At 37.5% G+C, this 17,987-nt stretch overlaps 2 protein-coding genes and 1 pseudogene across 3 annotated transcripts; 2 read left to right on the forward strand and 1 right to left on the reverse strand.

Annotated features, from left to right (window-relative positions):
• Positions 1–1,168: 1,168 nt before the first annotated feature.
• Positions 1,169–6,051, forward strand: LOC132046955 (probable translation initiation factor eIF-2B subunit delta). The gene is made up of 7 exons (XM_059437811.1): positions 1,169–1,709; positions 2,025–2,147; positions 3,669–4,033; positions 4,419–5,163; positions 5,284–5,380; positions 5,474–5,528; positions 5,643–6,051. The coding sequence occupies exons 1-7, from the start codon at positions 1,250–1,252 to the stop codon at positions 5,703–5,705; spliced, it is 1,908 nt and encodes a 635-aa protein (XP_059293794.1). The 5' UTR covers positions 1,169–1,249; the 3' UTR covers positions 5,706–6,051.
• Positions 6,052–9,316: 3,265 nt separating this feature from the next.
• LOC132046956 (nuclear matrix constituent protein 1-like) lies at positions 9,317–17,742 on the forward strand. Of its 2 annotated transcripts, XM_059437812.1 has the most exons (8): positions 9,317–9,562; positions 11,729–11,938; positions 12,981–13,234; positions 13,381–13,651; positions 13,733–13,816; positions 14,253–16,264; positions 16,527–16,695; positions 17,092–17,742. In XM_059437812.1, exons 1-8 carry the CDS (start codon positions 9,431–9,433, stop codon positions 17,347–17,349), a joined length of 3,390 nt encoding a protein of 1,129 aa, XP_059293795.1. In that variant the 5' UTR covers positions 9,317–9,430; the 3' UTR covers positions 17,350–17,742. The 2 variants fall into 2 exon arrangements, with proteins under 2 accessions (XP_059293795.1, XP_059293796.1); XM_059437813.1 differs by lacking the exon at positions 9,317–9,562 and having other exon boundaries at positions 11,792–11,938; positions 12,985–13,234.
• LOC132048492 (U6atac minor spliceosomal RNA) lies at positions 10,566–10,639 on the reverse strand (annotated as a pseudogene).
• Positions 17,743–17,987: the final 245 nt, after the last annotated feature.

The following is a 17,987-nucleotide window of genomic DNA, read 5'->3' on the forward strand; positions in this document are numbered from 1 at the left end:
CTGTGAGCGATCTAAACTAATTTACCCCTCTCTACAAAAGCAAAAAACTTTCTCAAGAAAAAGAGTATCAGTAACAACTCATTGTGCCAAGCTCCTGATATTTTGATTTGATTTTAAAAAGTCGTTTATAGGTAGCAGAAGCATGCACATTTAGTCCATTTAAGTCTTCCAGCCTTTTTGACAGCTTTCGAGAGGAGTATTCCCTTTATTGCATTATTTGAATGGAGTCCGTAATAATGACATTTTTTTCTTTTCAAAAATCAGGTGATCTTATTCTCCTTTCGGGGAATCTTATTCATTTTCTTCCGCTTTCATAGATTGAGAACATAATATATGCAATTTTCTTTTTTATTCTGCCTTCACCATGCCTACCATGTAAAAAAGAATTTCCAACTGATGATTTTTTTATTTTGAATGTGAAGGTTTAGGCTTCTGTATTTGTTTTAGGTTTTCTTTATTCGCGCGGAGCGCTCAGTTATTACTTTTCGTAAACGTTCACTAATAACAATCCATAAATATAATTGGGAGCCATGGTTTTTGTTAAGAAGAAATCAAAAAATAAAGAATTGAATTACTTTTCGTAAACGTTCAATAATGACAATCCATAAATATAATTGGGAACCATGGTTTTTGTTAAGAAAATTAAAAAAATAAAGAATTGAACACGCTAAAAATCTAAGGAGATTCGATAGATAATAAATACACACAAGAAGTAGACCTACTTACATAGTATAGTTTCGGCAAAAAATTATCAATTGACTTCTCTTGAACAAGAATACCACTATATAATCTTCATTACAATGAACAAGTGATATGAAACTAAATAAGATTCCTAACGTGTAATCAGGACAAGTGAAGTAATAGCATTACATCACTTCATTATAATGGCACAATAAATTTACTTCAATTCATCATTCATGATAATAGCTCAAATTTTTTTATTTACACGTTGCACCTTGCTTCCTTAGCAGACCCAGCCCAAGTACAACTATACAACTAGAAAGAGTAAGTCACAAAGGGGTATGACATGTGAGTAGATATATTAATATTGTGAAAAAAATTAGTTGGTCTACACAACATCCACCATTAAAAAAAGAAAGGGAAAAAATAAATAAATTAACGAGTCGTAAAAGTACACAGTCGTTTTAAGTTTTAACACTCGGCTGCCAGATACCGAGTTGACCCTGAAAGAAGCACTGTAATAAACCCCATCTCTGATTCTATCGCTTCAACTAAACCCTAGATTTCCATGGACTCTCGGCGAGTTCCTCGAACCGTATCCGACCCGAAAGTTCGTCAAGTCGGGTTCTTCGCTCCACCCGACCGTTCCCAATCGGGTCCTTACATCCCATTTTCCTCTTCTTCCCCACCCGTTTCCGATCTCTCTCCTTCGGGTAACTCTCTTTCCCCCGTAATGATCCCTCCTCCACGTCACGTTAACATTCCTCAAGCACCGTTATCCCCGTTACGCCGTGATTCTTCTATCCCTGTTGGTAGTTACAATCCATCTGAATTCTCTACTCCTAGTACTACCAATGATTTGCCTGATGATTCGTCGTCACCAGGGTGGCATCGTAGGGGCAGTTCTGGTAAATTTGCTGCTTCTCTTCCTTCTGCTGGATTTGAAATGCCTGTTGCTAAGCAGAATAGCTTTACCGCTTCGAGATTGACTACTGTCTCCAATGTCAATGCGCCATTGGGACTATCAGGTTTCTCTCTCTATCCTTCTCTATGTCAATACTACTTTTTTTTTTTTATAGAGTTAATGGTCAAAAACACACCTGAACTAGCACTTTGTCATGAGTTTTACACCCCAACCACCGGTTGGTCCCTTTTACTACCTGAACTATCACTATGTATGAAGCTGATTAGGCCAAATATCTGTTGTTCCGCTTTCCTATCTGAACTATCACCATCTATATATTAAAACTCGCGAAAAAGTGTTAGTTAAGGTTTGTTTTTGACCATTATCTCTTTTTTATATTGCAATCGTTGATAAAATTAGCTTTGTGTTTTGAGTTTAGATAAGGATGGGGAAGTGCAGAAAGAACGAAGTGCAAGTTCAAAACCGTTGAAAGAGAAAACAACTAAGGCTGAGAGGCGGGCTCTCCAGGAGGCTCAAAGAGCTGCAAAAGCTGCTGCTAAAGGTTGACTTTTTTCGAGATTACATTTCTCGGCATCTTTTTGTGGTTTTTTCCTAATATATTCTCTTTTTCTGATATTCTTTTCTTTTCCTAAACGAATTACTACAAGTTATGTACAAAAAAAAAAAGGAAAGTTTTAATAAGGTTCCTCTTTGTTTAAAGTGGCCTACGGTGTTGTTATTCGTCTTATAAATGTATAAGGGATGGTTATATTATATGTAGAGGCTAATTGTTTGAACTAGGGGATCATAGTCCTTTGTGAATATATTGATCCCTTTACATGCCTGCACATGTTGTAATTTGAACTAATTGGTTTTAAGAAATTTACGTCTTATGTCCTTGGAGAGGATCATTTGATTAACCTTTTGTTAATCAACGTTTTTTCTTTTCAATCTATTAAATATGAGTTGCTTTTCTTCTCGGAACATGATATTTTAGGGAAATCAAAAGCTGCTAACGTGGTGCCATTTGGCTGAGAAATATCTAGAGCATATGTGTACAGGTTTCTCTTGCAGAGTATGGACAAAGCCCTGCAAATTTAAATATCTTCCTTATGTTTGTTTATGGGGGGTTAAAATGGCTGTAACAACTAAACACTTTTGTGCATTGATATTATTGATTCTACACTTTGTCTCTACCTGCTGCGTAGTGTCAGCAAGCTGGCTTGTTTGCTGTCATTTTGTTGCTTGACACATCTATAGGTTAATGTGAACTGTTTAGTAGGGCTGTCATCTGAATACTTTTTGGATCTACAGCTTGAAGAATGTGTTCTTTCCTTGTAGTTGGCAGCCATGCGAAATTTCTATTCCTCCTGCGATTTCACAGTTGTCATATTATTGGATATGTCGTGTTTTTTTGTGGAAGAAAGTATTTCGAGGGAGGGGGCACTTGAAAGACAGATGTCGGGGCAGCTGACCTCGTTGCTGTGGATTATGCATTGGTACTTTAGGAGTTGATGGTGATTTCTCTGCTTAAATTGGACACGTCATAGCTCATGCTTCCTCATCTTGCTTTTGGGGTGGTGGTCTCTGTTTTCCAGATGGACTAAATTGACTTCTGAATGGATAAACAGAAACGTAAATGCATTAAAGAAAGAAAAGCTGGGACTTAAACGCATTAAAGAAAAAAAAAGTATAGTATATATGTGGGTGTTGGACCTTTTCTTTCAGTAAATAGACCGTCTTATGGCTTCATGTTAGTGGTCGAGGGAGATCATACCCACTCGAGTTTGTTACAGTATGACACCTCTATGTACCGCTCTCCACAATCTAGATATTCTATGAAATCCAAACTCTCTTTTGGTATTTTTTTGTGTCAGGATTAATATTCGTTGCAGAATTTCTCATCTTATTTGGATTCGATTCTTTAAAGTTGAAAATCATTCTTTATGGGAATGTGTTGTTTATCAAAAATATTACTGCAGGGAAAACAATTTTGGTTTGTTCTTTGATTCAGATTTAGTCTTGTATCCTTTCCACAGAATCATAAAACTTATTAAGAGTTGTCGTGATGATTATATGCCAGGTGAAGGAACTAAGACCGCCACTGCTGCTTCTGGAGAACATACATCAGCAAATTTAAACCCGGTAAAGATTGCCAAGGGCACCTCACAAAAGAAAGAAAATCCACCTGTTGCAGTTCCTGATAAAAAGGGCAGTGATCGTGCGACAGATAAAGATAGGAAAAAAGATGTTCCTCATCCACGGATGCAATTTGATGATAAGAGTCGTGTGGAAAAGGCTAAGAAGCGCTCAGTAGTGAAGCAAACTGAAGCCAAAAATAGGGTTGAACTTTTTAGGCATTTGCCTCAGTATGAACATGGAACAAGACTTCCCGAGCTTGAATCAAAATTCTTCCAACTAGATCCAGTTCATCCTGCTGTTTTTAAGGTATACCTGATTATATTATCTTTCTTTTCCATTTTATTTTGGCTTTGGGGAAAGGACTTTTAACTCATTATTACTGTTATGTTGCTTAAAGTTCACCTGTAGAGTCCCCCCCCCCCCCCACACACACACACACACACAAAAAAAAAAAAAAAAAAGGAGGAAGAAGAAGGGTATCATGGTTAATTATGGCCACTTTGACCATCTTTGTTAAATCTGGAAAATGTAATAAGAACTGTGTGGCATCAGGACTCCTGAAGAATCAAGGAGAGCTGCCAGAGCTTCTTTCTTATTTGCTACAAGGGTATATGGGTGACTAGGAGCTAGTATCCTGCTAATACTTCAAAATTTCTTGTATTGAAATCTTGGATTTTCTACTTGGTATTAGGTTGGGCTTAGATATTTGGCTGGAGATATATCTGGTGGGAATGCCCGCTGTATTGCGATGCTTCAAGCTTTCCAAGAGTCCATCAAAGACTACTCAACCCCCCCAGAGAAAGCTCTTATAAGAGACTTGACTGCAAAAGTTAATTGTTATGTTTCATTTTTGATCGAGTGCAGGCCCCTCTCTATCAGCATGGGGAATGCTATTAGGTTCCTTAAAACTAGGATTGCCAAACTGCCTTTGACTTTGTCAGAGTCAGAAGCTAAAACCACTCTTGTGACAGATATTGATCGCTTCATAAGTGAAAAGATAATACTTGCAGACAAGGTGATAGTCAAGCATGCAGTAACTAAAATAAGGGATGGTGACGTTCTTCTCACTTATGGATCATCCTCTGCTGTTGAAATGATTCTGTTACATGCTCATGAGATTGGCAAGGATTTCCGTGTCGTAGTAGTAGACGCACGTCCAAAGCTTGAAGGGAGATTACTACTTCGTCGGTTGGTGGGGAAGGGTGTTAAGTGTACATACACGCATATAAATGCCATTTCTTATATCATGCATGAAGTTACTAGAGTACTTTTGGGTGCTTCATCAGTTTTGTCCAATGGAACTGTTTATTCAAGGGTTGGAACAGCAAGCGTTGCTATGGTTGCTCATTCATTCCGGGTTCCTGTATTGATATGTTGTGAAGCGTATAAATTTCATGAAAGGGTTCAACTTGACTCAATTTGCTCTAATGAACTTGGTATGCATCCACCCGGTATTTGATTGTTTGTTTTTATGCTGATAGCTTCTTTCAGGGATACCTGAAGGAGTTATCTGATGGTAGCCTGTTTCTTACTAGCTCGGTCATGTGTCTGTACAGGTGATCCAGAAACTATCGCTAAGGTTCCTGGTAGAATGGAAATTAACCACTTGGATGGGTGGGCTAACAGTGATAATCTACAACTTTTGAATCTGATGTGAGTATCAATATGTCAGAGATATGATATTCTGTTTTCATTGGCTAACCAGTCAAGTTCTTAGAGCTTACTTCTTATTTTCAACCCTTACAGTTACGATGCAACACCTTCAGATTATGTATCAATGATAATTACAGATTATGGCATGGTGAGTCATCAATACTTTTGTTTATATCATTTCCTCCCTGGATAGTTCCTTAAGTAAATTACCTAAACGAGCATGAGGGTGATTGTAACTTGGAGTTTATCTCAATATATGCAGATCCCTCCAACAAGTGTTCCTGTAATAGTTCGAGAGTATCGCAGAGAATATTTATGGACATGAGAGGAATACAACTGAAAGTTGCAAAGATCTGATAGTTGCCTCAAGAAAAGCAAAGGGAGACCTCTGAACAAGTTTTTCGTCCCGCTGCTACGTGCATCTCAAAGATATAGATAGGGACATGGGTTTTGACTACCTTTGCTTAACATCTTTAGATTTCTCCTTGGTTCATTTTTGGGATAGTGATTTTGAGTTATGTGCCTCAGGTTTTGGGTTCTCTATTTTTAGCTGACCCCATGAAGAGTGCGATTTCTCCGCCTCTCAGGGCAATTTTTGGAATGTTATCTTTCAATGGAAACAGATTTGCGAAATTGTGATCAGATTTGCGTATGAAAAAACAATTCATTAACTCAAGTCACCTTCCTCCCCTCCTGGGCCCAGAATCATGTTTCCGTACAGTGTATTTTAAAATTTGAATTTTCTTGTGAGCGAATAACAGGACTTTGGTATCAATCTAGCAGGATGCTTAATCTTTTTTTTTTTTTTTTTTTTTTGTGAGATAGTAAAGGAGGAACTAAATATACTTTGTCCAGTAAACAGTAATTTCCTTTTGATACTTAAGAATGCCATTTTTTTAATACAAAATAACAAGGCTCTTTTATACACCTTCCTGATGTTGTTAAAGATGTATGTTGACGCTTCTGAGAGCTAGGATTTCAATAAAAAGGACTGCTGCACACAGATTGACCGAAATCAAATCTTTATGTTGTATGTGGAGGGTAAAAGGGGCCATAGAAAATTAAGGTAGGACCTTCAATTCCGAACTAGACAAATGGTGAAACTAGTCAATGATCGGACGTAAGACAATCAGTCGCATCGCAGAACATTTACTGTAGATTATTCGTTCTTTGAAAGAGAAAAAAGGATGTATTAGTGGACAAAACAATCAATTACTATCTTATCTTTGCAATAGGTGAAATCACTTTGGCTATCTTTGGTCAGATAAGGGAAAAAGCATCAATTTCTTTAGCATGACCATACTCTTCACTTTATGTCATGCCAATTCCTTTGTCAATGTAAGCTGTAAAATCAGATGAAGGAGAATCTCTATAGGAACTAATCTCCGGTCAAAACACAGCCTCAAGATATTATTCAATAAACATGAAAAGTCAACACATATTTTCTCGATTGAGCAATTCATAACTTTATATGGTAATTCAAATTAAAAGGTTTACTGCAATTTTAGCCACCATTCTACAAAATAAGATTATCTTCCGTTGAACAATCCAAACTTTTTGTTGACGTGTCTTATCATAACGTAAATTACAGCCACATAACGGCAAAAGATTTTCAGCTACAGTAATTATAATTTATAAAGTGAGCTACACAAGTGTGTTGTTAATCAATCTAGACACAAAAACTAACGCTTGTCTCTTTCCTTAATTCACATTGCCTCCATTATTTCTATTTTTTCTCTGTTTGCTCCTCCCCCAATGACATTGTTCATTTTTTAAAAGATTTTTTCCCTTGATTCGTACGACATTAAGAATCCAAAATATTCCGCGAGAGCCTGTGTGAATAAGACAACAAGATTTTAATATCTTATTCGCTTGGTTTAAGCCTTTAAGGCTTAGCAAGTTAGCATCATCAGTAAAACTAATTATCCCAAGGAAGCATTAAAGAACCTACGTAATTAGTAAGCAAGTTAATTAATTGTATAGGTCGACACGGTCTCCTAAGAACAAATGGTTGTCAAGAGTGTGCTTTTTATATTCTGAGCAGCTAACTGCCAAATTATCCTTTTCTTTTTCCTCTTGACTTTCAATATTCCGAGTTTATAACAGAAAATAAAATTGATAACTGAGTGTGGGGATTGTTTTTATAACTCTTTTTTTTTTTTTTTGGGTGAGAAAAACAGCGGAGTAGTCAATGCTGATCAATAACTATTTGAATTTTAATCTCACGATTTCTACTTTTAGAAAACATCTGGACCACCATTGTCGAATGAATCTTTCCTACTTTTTATTAATAAGGAGACATTTAGTTCCCGAACTAAGCAGTGTAGAAATTTAAAGGCGGATTAATAACCATTGTGGCTACGCCCCAATAGAAATTATAATATGTTGAGTCCTATGCGGGATAAAAACTTAGGAGCATTATATCATGGATATAATATTGGGACTGTGGTAAATGGTGAATAATGTGTAGTCCACTAATTATTGTATATAAAAATGACTATTTTAAAATGCTTTCGTCATTAGATATTCTTTGTATACGGTAAAACCGGGTCAATGTATGACCGGTGAGTCCGGAGCCGAGGGTAAGTCCAAATGAGCACGAGCATGTTCGGTCTTTTCTTCACACCGGGGGATCATACCGGATGCAGTTGACCCGAGACAAGAAAAGCATGTCCGTTGGTCTAGGTACGCCGATCCAAAATCAACGTGTCCGTTGGTCCGGTTAACCAGTTGCAATGTTGCCATGCGTCAGGAAACCGTTCTGACGACTATACAGTCCTACCTTATATATTTTGGGGTTTCTTTATTCATAAGGGATTTGCATTGTATTCAAGGCCCATAAGGCATACCTATAAATAGAAGACATTCTCCCCCTTTTGAGGGGTTAGTTTTTTTCAGATCTGAACATTTGTAATAGTGAAATATATTGAAGCTCTCTCTCTCAGATATTGGTCCGGATTTGTGGTGATCTTCCTTAGCTTTACTTATTCATTCAATATAATATATTATCTAACATATATATATTTAGGATAAATCACCAATCACAATACACGTCCTCACAGCAATAACATACTTATATATACATTGCAACAAACAAATTCATAGACATTTCATACCAACCAAATAGATTAAAATTCATCCACATATCCTATACCTCACTTACAAATTTAATTGTTACCGAATTTCGGGGTAAACATTCTTATTGCTGTATTACGAATATACCTAAATTTAATTCACATTCTAGTCTAGCAGTCATAAAATGATACATAAGTTTTTGCATAAGTTATGTCACTATTAGTTGTACTACTCTAATTATGCAAGTGTTTAGACTACTCTAATTATGCAAGTGTTTAAACTACTCTAATTTTAAGCAAGATATTTTTTAATGCAACTAAGCCATCTGCGTGAAGAGAAAGAGTCAACTATTTGGATTTTGAGTCATCAACAGTTTCCTAAGTAAATTTGACCAATAGTGGATAACACAAACTGAATTTGACTCTTAAGTGAAAGACACGGTGAAAGTCATCACCAATTCCCAATGCCTCAACACCGTGGCATTCCTATGCAAGCATATCCCCTTTTGCACGCCAAACTCTTCTCTATTTATTTAAAAGCCCCTTGATCCCTCTCTATTTTCCTTTTCACCCCTTCTAAGCCAACTCCTAACAGTGCCCTTAACTACCACTCAAGGGCAATCACGTCACTACACAAAACACAAAAGACACTTTGGATCCAATGAGGGCTGTCAAATTCCGCAAAACCCCCCATTAACGGTTATAAATACTGAAAGACGAAGGTCAAAATTGTAATACCACATAGGTGAACCATTGTCCAGCCTGGAACAGTCCATAAATAGATAAAAAAACAAAAATTGTGAGGTATATTGTGAAAAAGCGAGGGAGCCGGAGGAGCCTTTTGTAAAATAGGAAATCTCCGGCAAGGGTTTCAATTCCCTGTTTTCCCAATTTCCTTATTGTGAAAGTAATTACTTTTATGATTCTTGTTGGGGCGATCTGTAAATTCTTGAGTTCTTTTCCTGGAATCTTTTAGATGTCTACACCACCAAGGAAGTTATGGACCGGCTGGTTAGCAACACCAAGAACCGAACCGGTTGACAAGGGCAAAAGCGTAAATATGGATCAAGAACCGCTAATTGACAAGCTTTCCAAGCTTGAAAAAGAGGTTAGGAAACTTAACCCCACTTGTAATTTGTAGATTTTTTTATTTTTTATTTTTTTATATCTTCAAGCTTGTGGGTTGTTATATTTTTTGCCACTTTATTTTTATCTTTACACAAAGCACAGCTTTAACATGATTTTTTGTAAGAATTCAGTTTGTTTCTGGATCTTTTGAAACATATGTTAGTCTATGTGTATTTTAGTTGGTGCAGAGTTGAAACAAGAGTAACTTTTCCAAGTAACTATTTAGTTTTATCAAGATGAAGAAGTATAGACCCTAGGTAGGAAGGTTTGGAGGTCGAGGATTAGGATAGCCGAGTGTTGTAGTATTACTCTATTTAGTACTTGCGTTGTACCCTTTACTTTGTTTTATTTGTTACCCGTTGCTTTATTGGTTGTGTTAGCTTCATCCTGCTACTGGAATGCATGTACAATAATATTAGTTGAAGTAATAGAGACTTTTCCAAGTAGATGTTTAGTTGCACCGAGAGAAAGAAACTAGATTGAAGTATAACCAGATAATTATGAACTGTGAATTTGGGAATCATGCAACTTTCGTCCTACTACTGGGATGCATGTACAATAATATTAATAAAGCTGAAAGGTTCACTCTGGAGCATTAGATCATCATATGGGAAGGCTGTAGTCATCCATCAAAATGCATAGTGATGTCTCTCTCAGTAAATATGAGTGGTTTGTGGATAATATTATGATTGAACTATCAAGTTGGCAGCTTAAGAGGTGGCTGAAGAGGGTATATCTTCTTGGGTTCAATGTCTAATGCTATGTATTAATTGTTTCCCTTGGATAGAGAGACTGCTTCACCTTTTTTGATAACAGAGATTGCTAACCTAAAGATCATTCCATCTGTTGCTTTGTGACATTTCTACCTTCTAGGTAGGGGTAAGGTCTACGTACACTCTACCCTCCCAGACCCCACTTTGTGGGATTAGATTGGGTATGTTGTTGTCGTTGTTGTTGTTGCTATTGCTTTGTGACATCATGTTATAATAGGTAAAGTCGAAGGCTGTTCCCGTCCACGCGGGGGGAAATGCCAGCCATCTCTCCTTTTTACGAACACATTTAATGCTTTGTAAACTCATCTGATTTGAGAACTTTGTTTAAGAAGTTAATCTACATTTTTTTTTTTTTTTTTTTGAAATGTTAACAAGTTTGTATTGATTCACAAAAAGGGCTGTTAAGCCATAATTACAGAGGGAAAGAAGCATGAAGACTAGTAAGCTAGAAAAAAAACTTTCTACTAGTCTAAAGAGACTCTAAAGCTTGTAGTAGAGACTCTGTGTCTTCTACATACTCTTGTTTACACCAAAAATAAAAAAGCACAACGCAACTGAGTTTCATCTTTTGAATTGGATTGCTTTTGTTTTCAAAACATCTTGAATTCCTTTCCTTCCAAACAATCCACCAAATGCAGCCAGGGATTAAACTCCATCTTCTCTTTTGCTCCTTTGATCCCCCTCTTTGTGTGATACTTTTAGTGGGGAAGTGGATATCAAAACAGATTCTGAAGAATCAGTTTGATAGAAATGGTACAAATTAGATATTAAATGTGAACAGTTGGATGAATTTAAATTCTTGAAATTTGTGAATGTTGTATGGAATAACTTTGTACATTTGGGATGTATTGTAAAAGTTGTGACAATGTAAACCGTGTTTGCTTTAGTCCAACCTATTATTGTGCTCAAATTATTTATGCTTTAATGTTTTTTGTGGTTATTTATGATTTAATACTGTGCTTATGCATGAAGAAAATTCATTTTAGGCTGTGTTTGGGATCTATTTTACCCTAACTTGCCTGCACCCTCAACCCACACAACCTGCAAAAATATAAATAGAATTAGAAGCTGTGTGTGGGCCATAGACAAAAGACAGAAAGTACAAATGCTCACACATATATGCCAAAGCCACTTGCAGGGTAATAAGGAATAGCTGTTGCTTCTCTTCTTGGATTTTATGTTAGTTTTCTCAATATAACAGCTGCACTGTTGGTATACCTACTGTGGACATTCAATTACGTTGACAAGGTTGTTTACTGGATTTTATGTTAGTTTTTCTCAATATATCAGCTGCGCTGTTGGTATACCTACTGTGGACGTCCAATTACGTTGACAAGGTTGTTTACTGCAATACTGTCGTATTTCTTCTGCAGCTTTTTGACTACCAATATAATATGGGCCTTCTCCTGATTGAGAAGAAGGAATGGTCTTCCAAGTTTGAAGAAGTTAAGCAAGCCTTAGAAGAATCAAATGAAGCTTATAGAAGAGAACAAGCAGCTCATTCAATTGCAATATCTGAAGTGGAGAAACGGGAAGAGAATTTGAGGAAGGCTCTTGGAGTCGAGAAACAATGTGTGCGAGAGGTACAAGTTCTACTTCTTTATTAAGCATCCATAGGTTTTAATATTCATTGTTCGTTGAGAAATGGCAACTCATCCCCCAATACATTCTGATCCATTTGCCAGTTCAAAAAAAGAAATCGGCTGCTTGCTGTGTTTGTTGCTCTGGGATATTTCATCAGGTTTGGCTAGAAAGCCTTAGAACTAGTACCAGATTGACTTCAAACTTCTAATGGTAAATTAGTCCTGGGAAGGGAAATGACCCTTTCCTTTAGACAAGTAGGTATATTACTCGTGATGCATTTCATCTCATATGCTATTTAGAACATTGCTACTTTGCTAGTACTTGTTGCTAAGGACTACTTCCAGTTTGGGAGACCATGTAATTTTAGGCATGGCAGACATATCCTGCACTTTTGCTAAGAGCTATCAGATGTTTATATGGGATGTTATCTCACAACTTTTTACCTGTTCTATCAACTTTTATTTCGACCTCTAAAATAATCTAGTGCATTTTATTCTATGCTGGGATTTCCTTTTATGGATTGGGATAGTTCCTGTAATGTAAAAAAATTTACTGTCCAGATTGAACTCGTGTGCATGTCTTGTAGTGGTAATGGCTGATTTTATTGACAACTCATGCATTTCGTATGTTGAACTTGCGTAATTCTCCTAGTTGAATGTGAAAAATTCCAGGTCTCATTTAGCAATTTCCTGATAAATGCCAACTTTTTAATTAATTATTGAGTTTAAGTAATTTACACCATCAATGTAAACAATTTTTACACTATCATGTCATTTTACCTGTGGTAGCAGGTAACATATTTTATTTTCAAGATTTCAAATCCCCCATTTTAAGGAGGCTTACCTGTAAATATCCTTTGGATGACCTGATGGTGTAAAAAGTTGTTTACACAGACAGTGTATATAACTCTTATCTAAATGGGGTCCTTCATGTTCTTAGAGCTAACTATCCAGTAAGGTTCTTTGCCTATTGAAGTTCTCAGTGCTGTGATGACTGTTAGTTTTGGTGACTAACTTTCCTATAATTGTTGGTTTGGTCCAGCTAGACAAGGAGTTGTGTGAGATGCGCTCAGGGTATGCAGAGACTAAATATACAGCTGATTCAAAATTGGCAGAGGCAAATGCACTGGCTACTAGCGTTGAAGAGAAATCATTGGAGGTAGAAGCAAAGTTGCGTGCAGTTGATGCCAAGCTTGCTGAGGTGAATAGAAAGAGCTCTGAAGTTGAGAGGAAACTTAATGAAGTCAACGCTCAAGAAAATGCGCTTCGAAGAGAACGGTCATCTATCATTGCGGAGTATGCTATTGGCTCTCTATGAGACTTTCTTATCCCATATTTCACCTCTAACTTGATCACATTTAAATTCACAGACTGATTAGTAAGAGTAATGATAGCTGCATTAATTCTTGCTTGACTGTGATGGCTTACTCTTGTTGTCTCAGGCGTGAAGCTTATGAGACTAATTTATCCAGACAAAGAGAAGACTTGCACGAATGGGAAAGAAAACTACAGGCAGCAGAGGAGAGGTTGGCTGATGGCCGAAGATTGCTTAACCAAAGAGAGCAGCGAGCCAATGACACTGATAGAATGTTGAGGCAAAAGCAGAATGACCTTGAAGATGAGCAGAAGACAATTGACACAGCTAACTCAGTTTTGAGGAAGGAAGAAGATGATATGAGTAGCCGGCTAGCAAATCTTACTCATAAGGAGAAGGCAAGTTTCCTTTGAATTCCTTAATTGCCTAGCTGAAGTTGTAGTATGATGTTTACCTTAAAAGTTTTCCACTTGATACAGGAACTCGAAGATGTGAGGAAGAGCCTGGAGATAAAAGAGAAAGAGTTACTCGATCTACAGGAAAAACTGAATATTAAAGAGAGGGTGAGTACCTTTGTCCTTTTCTTTTCTTGGTTTGTCTAGTACAGATACTTGAAACTTATGACCTTACTGATGAAAATGGGCTCTGTTGTCTTGAGTTCATTTTTGTCTAGCAATTATTTCTGACCATAAAGCCATTAATCCTAGAAATTTTATCAGTCATTAAAGAGTATTTGTTGAATGTTTTTTGAAGAGAGGAAATATAGCAAATCGTTTTTGTTGAAAAATTCCCTTTGAATCCTTTCTAATTCTTTGGGTTCCCCTTTGAAAACTTTCTTCTGCTTTACGTTTTCTGTGGTTCAGTTTTCTGTTTTTCCTCCGTCTTCCACCTTCCAAGTCTTTTGAGGAAGTGAGTAACTTGAAAAAGTAAAGTCAAGTATCTAAGCTACCATCAAAGTTTGAAATTTACCTTAAGACTTGTCCTTCTAATTGTAAACAGGATGGAATTCAAAATCTAATGGATGAACATCGAAGTCTCCTGCATTCCAAGGAAGAGGAGTTTGAATTGGAACTGAGGCAGAGACGGGCATCATTGGATGAGGAACTGAAAGGTAAGGTGCTTGAGTTGGAGAAGAAGGAAGCTGAAGTTAATCACATGGAAGAGAAGATTAAGAAACGAGAACAGGCCATTGAAAAGAAAATGGAGAAAGTAAAGGAGAAGGAGAAGGATAATGAGCTGAAGTTAAAGACATTGAAGGAAAAGGAGAAGTCATTGAGAAATGAGGAGAAAAATTTGGAAACTGAAAGGAAGCAGATAGTTCCTGAGAAGGAGAATTTGCTAGCTCTGAAGGCTGAGATTGAGAATGTAAGAGCTGACCTTGAAAAGCAACAGATGAAGATTAGTGAAGATACAGAACAACTTAAAATAACTGAAGATGAGAGAACGGAACATGCTCGCCTACAATCAGAATTGAAGCAAGAGATAGACAAATATCGACTCCTCCGAGAAGATCTATTGAAGGAAGCTGAAGATTTGAAGCAAGAAAAAGAAAGGTTTGAGAGAGAATGGGAAGAACTGGATGAGAAAAGATCTGAGATCAAGATAGACTTGCAGGAACTTAATGAACAGAGAAAGAATTTCAAAAAACTGAAGCGCACTGAAGAGGAAAGGATAGGCAAGGAGAAGCTGGAAACAGAAAATTATGTACAGAGGGAGTTGGAAGCCCTTAGAGTGGCAAGAGAAACATTTGAAGCCACCATGGATCATGAGAAGTCACTATTAGCAGAGCAAGCTCGAAGTGAGAAAAGCCAAATGCTTCATGCCTTTGAACAGCAGAAAAGAGAACTTGAAAGTGATATGCAGAGGAAGCAGGAAGAAATGGAGTCTGCACTGCATGTACGGGAGAAATTCTTTGAGGAAGAGCGGCAGAGGGAGCTCAGCAATATTGAATATTTAAAGGAAATTGCCCATAGAGAAATGGAAGAGATGAAATTAGCAAGAGTCGGTCTGGAGAAAGAAAAACAGGAAATTTCTGCTAACAAGGGAATTCTTGAAGTACAACAGTTAGAGATGAAAAAGGATATTGATGTGCTTGTTGGGTTAAGCAGGAAGTTGAAGGATCAGAGGTTAGCTTATATTAAGGAAAGGGACAGGTTTATTGATTTTGTCAAGCAGCAGAAGAGCTGCAGCTCTTGTGGAGAAGGAATTTGTGTGATTGACTTTTCTGACCTTCAAGTTCTAGCTGAAGCGGAGAGTTTTGAGGCCCCTCCTCTGCCAAGTGTTGCAGAGGAATATCTGAAGGATGGTCTGCAAGGATCTTCGGGAAGGACTAGTGCTGAGCTGTCTCCTGGTGCTGGAACCATGTCCTGGCTTCGAAAATGTACATCCAAGATCCTCAAATTCTCACCAAGCAAAAACACTGGGAATGCTGCTTCTGATTGTCTGATTGATGGAACTTCTCTGTCAGAGAAGTGTGGGGGCATATCACCAAATAAACTATCAAACGAAGGAAATCCAATGGATCTGGCTACTTCCATGAATGTTCTTGACGATCAGAAGCTTCAACAGGGTGATGGCATTAGAGAGGTGGAAGTCGGGCAAGACGTTGTAGAAGACTCTCAGCATTCGAACATGAAAGCTGGCCAGCGCAGACCTGTCAAGAAAGGGCATGGTAGTAGTAGTAAAACAGCAAAAGCTGCAGATACAATGGCAGTTCTTGAAAAAGTTCCTAAAGAGGGTGAGAATATGCACCCCAATGGAAGTTTGGAGACTTCAGTTAATATGAACGAGGAGAGCCAGAGAGAATCTGGTCTTTTGCATGGAGCACCAAGAAATTCCAGAAAGCGTAGTCACATGCATAGATCACAGGGAACGGCTAGTGAGATCGACGGCAATGATAGTGAAAGACAGTCGGATAGTGCAGCCAGCAGTCGCAGGAAGAGGAGACAACAGGCTGCCCCTAGCGTGCAGGGTCATGTTGAAAGAAGATACAATCTGCGCCGACCTAGAAGGTAAGTTGTTTGAATGCCTTTTTTATTGATGAACAGCATAGACTTGTTCGACCCACATAGATAAAATGAGTTGCATTGTGAAGTATGACCTTAGGACATTACGGAACTTTTCTTCAGAATCACATGAAAAATTTTCATCCCTCCACCCCCCTCAAAATATATATATTCGCCAAGGACTAGGAGCCACTGCATTCACATGCTCAAGAGACAATGTTGTTTAGACAATTCGTGGTGGTTGACTTGCACTTTTTTTTGTTCTCAGTGCTGCACCAGCAACATCCAATGTACCTTTGCCTGACCCAGTTTCACAAGCTCAGGAAGAAAATTGGAACTCTAAAGCTTCCCCGGAAGCTCCTCAGGTTGACAACAGTGAAGACGATGGAAAAGAGAGAAATTTTTCCACTGGTCATCCCATGGCAGCCGAGAGCCCTGTTAGTACTCTCTGAGCTCTCTCAAGTCTGTGATGCACAATTTCACACACATTTTCCAACTTCTTGGAATATATTTAATAAGTTCTTTATACTCAAGTTGCTTGTGGTATGCGCATATTGTGTTCTGTTTTATCTGTTAAAACACCTCCTTCCACTGGATTTTCCTACATTTTCCTTTTGAAAAGGTTATAAATATTATTCACAAATGCGAATCTGTGCAAGAGCAAATTTTTACCACAATTTCATGTTTGAAAATCACTAGAGTAGCAGCATTTGCCCCCAAATGCATAGTTAGGGCTGTAATAGACTGGTAGTTTCATCAGCGTGTGATATATCTGTGATATATGTTTTTCGTAACGAGCTGTTTTATTGACATTCATTATATTTCTCTGCCAGTTTAATGATGCGGTGGACAATCAGGAAAGCAGTGCTAACATGGCAAATGAGCTGGTGGATGGCACAGGTTTGAGCGAAGAGGTGAATGAAACACCAAAACAACCTTCAGCTTATGGTGTGAATGGAGATGAGGAGGAAGGTAGTGATGACAGTAATGATGATAGTAGTGATGGTGATGAGAGTGACGAGGAGGAAGGGATTGAACATCCCGGTGAAGTCTCTGTAGGGAAGAAGATTTGGACTTTCATCACGACATAGTAGAGATCTAAATGACTTTGTACTCCGGTCGCGCATTGGCGGTAGCTTACTAGGCATCTTGACTAGTATTTTGTTTCTTTTGCTACTTGTAGAGTAATCTGATGATTTTAGAGTAATGTGCAGTGGTGTGATCCTTCCCAAAATTTAGTCAACCAGAAATCAGTTTAGGGTCGGAAATTTGATTGTTCATATAATGTCGGTTTTCGTCTTTGGGGTGCATGCATATTGGTTTAACAATTTTTAGTATCCATATGCTTGACGTCCCTAAGTTAACCATTGCAACTGTAACACTAGAGTGTGCTTTTCTCCTGTATGTAGACCATTGAAAGTCAACCACGAAATAAGTGGATAATATTCTTCGATCTATTTGATTTTGATCTCCTTCTTGATGAATATTGTGGACGACCGTGTAGTCAGACTTGCGTACATAACAGAGAAGTTATTTTATATGTTTTGTTACTAGAAAATGTTTTCCATCACAAGAAGAAAATGGCTTTCCACACTTGTGGTTAGAATCCTTACCACTATCTTAATTTTTAATTTCATATTACTTCAATTAATATATAAATGTTATAACTAATTTTTAATTTAAATAATATATTACTGTTTAGTACTCAAGTTTTATCAAGAAACTCACT

Source organism: Lycium ferocissimum, chromosome 2 (assembly GCF_029784015.1).
Source record: "Lycium ferocissimum isolate CSIRO_LF1 chromosome 2, AGI_CSIRO_Lferr_CH_V1, whole genome shotgun sequence".
NCBI lineage: Eukaryota > Viridiplantae > Streptophyta > Magnoliopsida > Solanales > Solanaceae > Lycium > Lycium ferocissimum.